At 38.9% G+C, this 10000-nt stretch overlaps 1 protein-coding gene across 3 annotated transcripts; it reads right to left on the bottom strand.

Annotated features, from left to right (window-relative positions):
* Positions 1-2370: 2370 nt before the first annotated feature.
* Positions 2371-8306, bottom strand: LOC119580011. Of its 3 annotated transcripts, none has more exons than XM_037927860.1 (5): positions 8062-8306; positions 6903-7115; positions 6068-6238; positions 5680-5767; positions 2371-4104 (listed from the first exon to the last, which is right to left on the bottom strand). In XM_037927860.1, exons 2-5 carry the CDS (start codon positions 7019-7021, stop codon positions 2971-2973), a joined length of 1512 nt encoding a protein of 503 aa, XP_037783788.1. In that variant the 5' UTR covers positions 7022-7115; positions 8062-8306; the 3' UTR covers positions 2371-2970. The 3 variants fall into 3 exon arrangements, with proteins under 3 accessions (XP_037783788.1, XP_037783789.1, XP_037783790.1); XM_037927861.1 differs by having other exon boundaries at positions 6903-7104; XM_037927862.1 differs by having other exon boundaries at positions 6903-7101.
* Positions 8307-10000: the final 1694 nt, after the last annotated feature.

The raw sequence follows: 10000 nt of genomic DNA, 5'->3' as shown, positions 1-10000 counted from the left end.
CCATCGATGATCCTTTCCCATATTTTCAGAGTGTGGGGCATCAAACTGATGTCACACACTCTGAAAATATGGGAAAGGATCATCGATGGAAGACTGAGGGCGATCGTGACGATTTCGGAGCAACAGTTCGGTTTCATGCCAGGCAGGTCCACGACAGACGCAATATTTGCGCTGAGACAACTGATGGAGAAATACAGAGAGGGTCAAAGGGAGCTGCACAGTGTCTTCATTGACCTGGAAAAGGCGTACGATAGAGTACCTAGATCGGAGGTGTGGAACTGCTTGAGGCTGAAAGAGGTGGACGAGAAGTACGTCAGGATAATCCAAGACATGTACGAAGGCACGACAACGAAGGTGAAGTCCATAGTGGGAACCACGGACAGTTTCCAAGTCAAAGTGGGATTGCACCAGGGATCCGCACTTAGCCCTTTCCTCTTTGCATTGGTCATAGACTGCCTGACGGTAGCAGTGCAGAGGACAGCACCATGGGATCTGATGTACGCAGACGATGTAGCACTCAATGGAGAGACGAATGAGGAGGTGGAAGAGAGGTTGGAACAGTGGAGAAAGGCAATGGAAGAGCGAGGCATGAAGGTTAGCAGACAGAAGACCGAGTACCTCTGCATGGGCGAACAAGAGCCAGAGAGAGAAGTGAGGATGCAGGGAGCGAAGCTAAACCGAGTCCAAGAATTCAAGTACCTGGGCTCCACGGTGCAGTGTGACGGAGGGTCGGATAAGGAAGTAGGGAAGAGGATCCAGGCGGGTTGGAACGCATGGAGGAAGATTACTGGAGTACTCTGTGACAGGAAGGTACCACCGAAGTTGAAGGGCAGACTCCACAAGACCATGGTCAGGCCGGCAATGTTATACGGAATGGAAGCAGTGGCGGTGACGAAAGGCCAGGAGGCAAAGATGAAGGTGGCAGAAATGAGGATGCTAAGGATCGCGCTGGGGAAGACGAGGCTGGATAAAATCCGCAACACAACGATCAGAGAGACCATTGGAGTAGGAGAGCTCGGGGAGAAGCTGAGGGAGTGCAGACTCAGGTGGCTGGGACACGTGACAAGGAGAGAGGACGAGTACGTGGGCAAGAGGGTGAGGAGACTGGTGGTTGGGAGAAGAAAGAGGGGAAGACCGAAGAGGAGATGGGAGGATTGCATCAAGGAGGACATGGAGACGGCGGGAGTGACGGAGGGGGAGCCCTGGATAGGGCAGAGTGGAGGAGGAAGATCCGCACGGCGACCCCAGTTGAACTGGGACAAAAGCCTGTAGAAGAAGAAGAGAATAATATATAATAATATATAATAATATTATATAGATAGATATAATATATATCATATAATTATATAGAGTACATATATATATAATATATATATATAGATATAATATATATATATATAATTATATAATATTATATATATATATATATATATATATATATATTATATATATATATTATATATTAATATATATTATAATATATATATATATATATATATATATATATATATATATATATATATTACATATATACAATATGCATATATTGCATATATATATATTATATATATAACATATATGTCTGTGTGTGTCTGTTCAATAACCATTTATTCCACAGGATCTAGGCCTCTCCCAATTTATTATTGAGAGGTCATTTGTCAGTATCACCCTTGCCTGGTTGGATGCCCTTCCTAATCAACCGCGGTTCGGCGCTCTAACACTTATGCCACAGCGGTGACTTCCCCTACGAACCTGCATTTGATTTCTCAAGCCGACATGTCGTTTTCTCGCCGTCGAGCGCAGGCATTTTTTACAACTGCCGCGGCGAGAAATTGTACTGGACTACGAGGGTCGGAGTCCAGTGATCTATCCATTGGACCATCGCGCCAGTTGTGTGTATGTGTATGTGTATGTATGTATGTATGTGTGTGTGTGTGTGTGTGTGTGTGTGTGTGTGTGTGTGTGTGTGTGTGTGTGTGTGTGTGTGTGTGTGTGTGTGTGTGTGTGTGTGTGTGTGTGTGTGTGTGTATTTTATGTATATATATGTATATATACATATATACACATGTATATACACACATATATATACATTTACATATATATACATATATATACATATATGTATACATATATATATATATATATATATATGTATATGTATATATATATATATATATATATTATGTATATATATGTATATTATATATATATATGTATATATATATGTATATATATATATGTATATATATATTATATATGTATATATATATATATGTATATATATGATATATATATATATATATATATATATTATATATATATATATATATTTGTGTGTGTATGGAAATGCTAGGAAATAAAAACAGGTCAAATTACCATCTTTATCATTACTATTATTAAAATCGACAATATTACACTAATCATTATCGTATCAGATCACTTCATTTTTATGTATTATTATAATAAATTTGCGTTTTCATAGTAAAGTGACCACCATTACAAGAAAACAAAAGTAAGCTTGTAATAATGATCACTACATTTTGAACTTCTCTATTCTGGAATTCTGTTATTTTTCTTTCTTCTGTTATTCGTTTAGACTCATAACTGGACAAAGTTTTATTTACACCAAGACCACAGTATAGCATAATTGCATTTTTCAAAGTACATTATATTGGCTATATTTCTTCACTATTTGGTATGAATATTTACTGTTATGTTTTAAGTCAACACTGTGTTACATTTGCGTATATCTCAGTGGCCTTCCGGATTTTGTTTCAACAAATATTTCGGAAATATCTATAATCCGGCACCAGTTAGATCTCTAGGTTGCCGAAATTTGGAAATTTGACTTAATAATATCATTGACAATAATATACATTTCTTGGTGTTTCTTAACTCACCGTTCATATGGTTGATTTTACTCAAGACTACTGTATCATAAACAAGCTTCAGTACTTGGGTTTAATACAATTATGCTTCCTTCATTTCACTCACTTCCCGATAGACTGACATCACTTCGTCCGCCAACAGAATGGCTGTATCGTCTGTAAAGTAATCTGTTGCATAGCTTAGGGAATAGCTGCAACGACCCCTGACCGTGAGGACGAGAAAGAGGAGCATGTGGATGTATTTATGTACCATGGCGACGGAATTGACATCAGTCACCATGACCTGGTCGTCCTTGCGCCTTTCAGGCATCGGGAAGTGGGCGATGTTGGTGATGCCGTAGTCATGTACGACCGGAGGTGGGTTCCTGGCCCACTCCTCCACCAGGTTGGGTTGGGCCATGAGGCGAGCCATCTTCTGCTCAAAAGGGAGTTCCGAAGTAAGGCCTTCTCTCAGTTCTCGGTTGACTTCTTTGGCATATTCCCAGAAATGACTGGTGACACGGTCGCTTGTAATGTTGGAAATGTGGGACAGGTAGAGGGGGTACCCATCCATGACGTCACGTGGCGTTTGCTTTAGGTACCGGTTCACGCTCACACGATGGTTACTGGCAATGCGGTAAGACCGCTGCGAGATTCCAGACTTCTGCACAAGTCTGGCCATGGCAATGTTGATCACAGCAGTGAATGCACCGTTGATGGTGACTCCGTGGGCCTTGCATTGCCTTTGGAAGTTCTGAGTGGCTTCATGGTCGACGATGCGCGTAAGGTACCCGGTGGTGACTCGATTCCCTGAGGGTCGTGGAAATGCTCGCAATAATAATGGACTGGCGTCTGGCATGGTTTCTCTGACGTAGTCGTGGCGCTGAGGATCCTCTTCTAACATCTTCGTTATTCTTGATTCGATTTCATAACACTCTTCTCTAGAGCTAAACCGACTGGTCACCTCGTCGTCAACATGGCGCCCGAGAATCACGTCATTCAGAAGTTCCACCATTCGCTTCACTATCAAGGAGACACTCAGACCGTCGCCTAACGCATGGTGACTAGTCATAAGGACATCATACTGATAGGGAAAGTCCCCCTTGACTTCTGGCATGACACAGGGAGCCTCCTTCCCCCTAGGAATCATTCTGAACTTCCAGGTAGCCCCGTCAGGAAACCCTCTCTCACACATTCGCCGACACTCCTCCACCGAGCTCGCTCCTTCGCTGAGCATCTGAAATTCACACAGATGTCATACCTTAAAGGCCTTCATTGAAGCATGATTAGACAATATGTTATATCCTATAAACACTAGTGTATATGATTGAATTGTGTGTGTGTGTGTGTGTGTGTGTGTGTGTGTGTGTGTGTGTGTGTGTGTGTGTGTGTGTGTGTGTGTGTGTGTGAATAAATAAATCAATATATGTATGACTATGTATATATGTACATATATAAATATATAAATATATATATATATATATATATATATATATATATATATATATATATATATATATATTTGCATATTCACAAAAGGTGTTTTGTGATGAATATAATCTTTGTATGATATAAACTGAATCGAATTTTTATTTCTACAATTTCAGTATTCTACACTTTTATGAGTCATTTTGATAATCTCGAGAAGACACTTGAACGCGACCCACAGCACAGTCATATCTTTCTGGCTGTAATTGTATTTACAGAGGTCACACAGCTGCCAAAGATTGTCAGACATATAGCTTTGTGTATGAAAATCCCTTTACCTCTTTTGTGGAAATGTGTAATGTTTACTATAGAGAAGATGTTGATCGGACAGTTTGTAATGATATAACCTGTCATTATCAGTCTACTAAGTCTCTACATGATGCAGAAGATAGATAGGGTTCACCAAATGTCCTTCATGACACAAAGTTTCCTATAGCGTTAAAGGTAAAAATTAACGGAGATATTGGAGAGGCCAAATGCCGTGGAAATCTCTAGTAGATTATTGGGAAGAGGATCTGTAGCTCTATCACATTTAAAAGTTTTTTCGTCAGTTTTGCGTTCTCGCGTGAATTTGAGGCATTCTGAATGTATCCCAGACCATGACAGTAGCGACCGTTTACGCCGATTTTTTCTATAATGTCTCTATAAACAATAACCATAATTACATTTCTTCAAAATAACGTATTATGTATAAAAATGCTTGTGTGATCCCCGGGGCCTCACTCAGATAGCGCTATGTCAGTTTACTTAATCCCTATGTTTGCTGCCTCGGTAGTGTGAAAGGGTCAGTTCATTGGCATACGGAAAATTCATATGGAAACACAAAAAATGACGGAATAAGTGCTAATAATATTTTCTCTAACGTCGTTCTCAGCATTTATTTTGTTTATATGTTAACCAAATGTGCCAGAATGGCTTACAATACATACCTTATCCCCTCTGATTTTGGTAGGGTGATTGTGTTTACTAAGTACTTGTGGAGCCATCTGTGTTTACACACAGATGGCTCCACAAGTACTTAGTCACCAAGGAGTCAACTCCTAGTCCTCCCTATCTCACATATTTACACTTTTCCTTGGCTTTCGGAATTATTCTTTATCTCCTGTTGCTACTAATATTTCAAAAGCATCATAATAATTATAATGTCAATAATAACAATTCTTTTATATTAAAAAAAAACGTTTGGGGAAGTAACGTAAGGCTACAAACTGACACTTGAGGAGCCATCTGTCTAAAGCAAAATTCGCTATGTACATATACTTGCGAAAAATAAATAGTTGATATTAGCTTTAAATGGAAAACAAGTCAATGTTATTGTGCCTACCTTAAAATCTACGTTATATCCATCTTGTTCACAAAACCACCAGACGTCATCGCGAATTCGGATATCTACACGCATGGCAAGATTCTTTCTGCGAAAAAACAAACATTAATATCTTCATTGGATTCATGTAAAATATCAACTAAAACAAGATACAGAGACTTTACGAAGCCATCCTTGCCTCGTTTTATACCCAACTTATTATGTGTAGTGTAAATTTCTACTTTTTTGCAGGGTTTTGCAACATACCATACATGTATGAGAACTTACCTTACCCTTACCAAACAACTATATCTCATAACATCGCAAATACCACCAATGCAATTTCCATCACGCGAAATCAATTGAAAGCGAAGATCGCATTCAATCATGTCAAGGAGAAGTGACTCACCTCTGTAAGTGGAAAAGAGCCCTCTCGATGTCCTCTGTCTTAAGAGGATTCACGCTATTGAGTGTCATGAGGAAAATCCCCATTCTGCTGCCGCGGTTGTGGACGAGGTGGAACAAGAGAGATTCCCTGTCGATAGGCCTGAGCCATTTCACGTCCCCGCTGCTGAGGGATCTGTTAGGGATAGTCGTCTTAGAAATGGTGGTCTGATAGGAGACTTTTAGCTGCAGGGATGTAACTCATGGGTAAAGACGCGAGAGTGTGAGGAATGACTGTTTTAGAATGGCAGATATGGGAGGGAATAATAATAACAATAATAAAACTTTGTTTATTATCTGAGTGCCAGTATTTTGTAGATGATGTCTCCTATTGCAGTTGTATTATTTTACTGATGATTCAGCGTGTTAAGTTTGTAAAGTAAAGTAAAGTAAAGTAGAAAAAAAAAATATACTTGAATATATGATTCCATAAAAACAAAATAAAATCTATACTAGAATATATGATTCCATAAAAAACAAAATACTAAATCATTTGTTAAGAAAATAGGAGTGATTTATTTACAAAAACGGAAGTCAGCAGTAACATGGAATATGATTTCGGCCAAAATGACAATATGTAACACTAATTACGGTAAAAAGCGATAAATAAAGTACGTAATACATACGTAAACACAATTTTATTATGCCTGTTTACGTGTATATGTCTGCCATTAAGATCAGGCTACTAATGAAATCGCCGTCTCTTAAACATTACGTAAACTTAACCCAAGACAGTACGTGCGTCCATGCGTGTGTGCTTGCCTGCGATCATACGTGTGAAACAATTTTTACTTCCTTGCCTTGAGAGGTATATTCGCTGCCTCGGTTCCTCCAAGACGCGCCGGTCCCCGAGGGCGAGGCGGGGCGCAGACGCAGACAGGAAGGGCGCCCGCAGACGAGGCACCGAACGCAGCCACATCGCTGAAGGTGGGGGCCGCGGAGGTGCACAGGCGGCGAGGCGGCGTCTCCGGGGAATAAATGAGGTGGCGTTGCTATGTCCTGTTGTTGGTGTGCTAAAGATAGATTCCGTGATTGTGAGTAGTTGGGTTTGTGGTGATGATGGTGGAGATGGTGGTTGTAATAGTGGTGATGGGGATGATGGTAATGACGGTGGTGGTGGTGGTGACGGTGGTAGGGATGATGTTGGTGATGACGGTGGAGGTGGTGATGACAGTGGTGGTGGTGGTGACGGTCGTGGTGATGGTAGTAAAGGTGGTGGTAGTGATGGTGTCGGTGGTGATGGCTGTGGTGGCGGTGGCGATGGTAATGGTGGTGATAGTGATGTTGATAGTGATAGTGTGTGTAGTGGTAGTAGTAGTACCAGTGATGGTATTGATGATGGTAGTAGTGACACTAGAGGTGGTGGTGGTGGTGGTAGTGATGGCAGTGGAGATTGTGGTGATGGTGGAGTTGGTGATGGTGGTGGTGTTGGTGATGGTAGAAGTAGTGGTGGTGGTGTGTGTAGTGGTAGTTAGTACCAGTGGTGGTGGTGGTGGTTGTGATAGTGGTGGTGTTGATGGTGGTGTTAATGATGGTAGTGGTTATGGTGATGAACAATAATAACAGAATGTGCCTATATCACCGTGCATTTCAATTGTTTTTAAAGTTCCATAAAAATATATATATATATATGTGTGTGTGTGTGTGTGTGTGTGTGTGTGTGTGTGTGTGTGTGTGTGTGTGTGTGTGTGTGTGTGTGTGTGTGTGTGTGTGTGTGTGTGTATATATATATATATATATATATATATATATATATATATATATATATATATATATATATAACCAATCCATGACACACAAGCATAACGCATACATTTCTAAGAATAATAATATAGCTCTGAATTATACTAAACTGAAGAACGAAAGCTAAAACCAAATAAAAATATACCTAATTCAAGAACAATATCCTGGTGAACAAAGAAAATAAAACAGTGAAACACAACAGTGGACAAAACTTACCAATGTCGCAGATAACAAGTACTTCAAGGTATGGCAACCGATAACATTAAAACTCTCCAACTAATATTCAGGTGTTATAATAATCTTTTCTTCACTATTACACTTTTCCCCGGGAATTCTGTTTCATTATATTTCACTTTGAGGAGGTAAGTTATTCTTCGTTAAGCCGGTGTGTGTTTTAAAACATTACGGAGTGGAACGAGACACCAGGCCGTATAGGAATCTGTTGTCGCGAGAATAAAAACTTGATCGTAAATTCCGGGTTTGGCAACTCTAGAGCTAGGGTGGAGTTGCCATATTCTCCAAAGAAAGTAACATTTTTGAAGCTGATAACAAAGATGAAAAAAATATATATACTTGTATCTCATTATATTAGGCGCATTTTATGAAGAGAAAGGCAAGCGAGTTATGGTTTGTTTCGTCTTGCAGAATTCGTCAAAAACCATCTCAATAGCCAGTGTGTTCTCGATATAACAAAATACGACGAGACGTGATGACTTGTTCCCCCCTTCGTAGTGGGTGACGGGCTGGGCGCAAATGATAGTGAATTCAGAAAAAAAAATCACGTTAATTTTGCATTCAGTGAAGGAGATATGGGCGCAACTGATAGTGAATTAATTAAGAAAAAAAAATCACGTTAATTTTGCATTCAGTGATGGAGATAAGGGAAATAATTATTTTATAAAAATAATTTACATGTCAATGCTTCCGGTCGGCACGGATATGACCACCGCTTGTTGGTTTACAATACCGTCTATTGGCGACAAAAGTGATTTAATAAAAGATTTTTTATCGAAATCACTCATATCTGTCGGCTATGTCGGTTTGTTTACTGTTGTGACATCATGAAACTGTAGCAAGCATCATAATTAATTCCTTAATATCATCTAACTGACTATAGTAATAAATTGAGAATTCCTTAATAACATCTAACTGACTATAGTAATAAATTGAGATTATGAGCAAGACGTAGGCCTACCGATGCTGTGATAAGATCTGTTTCTCTTCAGATAGCAGATACAGTATTAAGATAAATTGTGACAGCATCTTATATTACCGTGAATTAACTTTCTATAATTTCATAATATTTGAGGACACTGATTTAGCGTTTGTTATGAGTTTGTTGTCACTCACCTATGTCGAGATATGTTGTTGTTTTTAAGTAAATGCAGATATACTGTAATACATCAGGGAATGTTGACTTAAAATTTCAAGTTTAAATTTCCATCTTAAATGGGTATGTATAAGTAGCTTCCCCTTATCAATTAATGTCATTAATAGTTGTACACAAATAGGCTAAATATCTGCATAGTTCTTGAAATGAAAGTTTGTAATAGATGAATTCATATATAGATATATGTATATAAACAACTAAAAAGATAAGTGAAAAAAGTAGATAAATAGACAGAGAAATGGGTAGAGAGACTGATAGATAAATAGCGTTAGTTATATAAATATATATTTCTTCGTACTTGCTTGTGCCTTTCCCTCCTGACTAATATGTTCTGTACCTTCTGAACTTCATTAATTTTACTACTTCTGTTAACGCCAAAAAGGGTTGTTTTGAAGTCCAACCTCGTGTGCTATGTTAATGAGTAATATAATGTATGAATACTCAACATTACTGACAACATATGTATGTGTCTCTCTGGTTATCTGGTAACATACACACAAATCCATACATGCATACAGGCAGACACGCATACGTACACACAGACAGACATAAAGACAAACACACATACATACATAAATGTATCAATGCACACATGCATACATTTATGTATCTGTATGATGTGTGTGTATGTAAATACATTTGCATGTATGATAAGGTGAATGGAGAAGGGAGTAAGTACGAGTTTGAGTCTGTATACTTAGATATACACACATATATAAACTGTATATGAATGTTTATCCATAATACACGCAATCCGCGAAAACA

Source organism: Penaeus monodon, chromosome 13 (assembly GCF_015228065.2).
Source record: "Penaeus monodon isolate SGIC_2016 chromosome 13, NSTDA_Pmon_1, whole genome shotgun sequence".
NCBI lineage: Eukaryota > Metazoa > Arthropoda > Malacostraca > Decapoda > Penaeidae > Penaeus > Penaeus monodon.
This window is presented reverse-complemented; position numbering and strand designations above follow the sequence as displayed.

Bases quoted from the DNA above. Each gene is read 5' to 3' on its own strand.
- LOC119580011 (XM_037927860.1), bottom strand. From the start codon at position 7,021: ATGTGGCTGCGTTCGGTGCCTCGTCTGCGGGCGCCCTTCCTGTCTGCG. The intron at 6,239-6,902 runs GCAAGGAAGTAA...TATCCCTAACAG, and splicing joins CAGCGAATATACCTCTCAAG to ATCCCTCAGCAGCGGGGACG. The intron at 4,105-5,679 runs GTAGGCACAATA...TGTGAATTTCAG, and splicing joins GATATAACGTAGATTTTAAG to ATGCTCAGCGAAGGAGCGAG.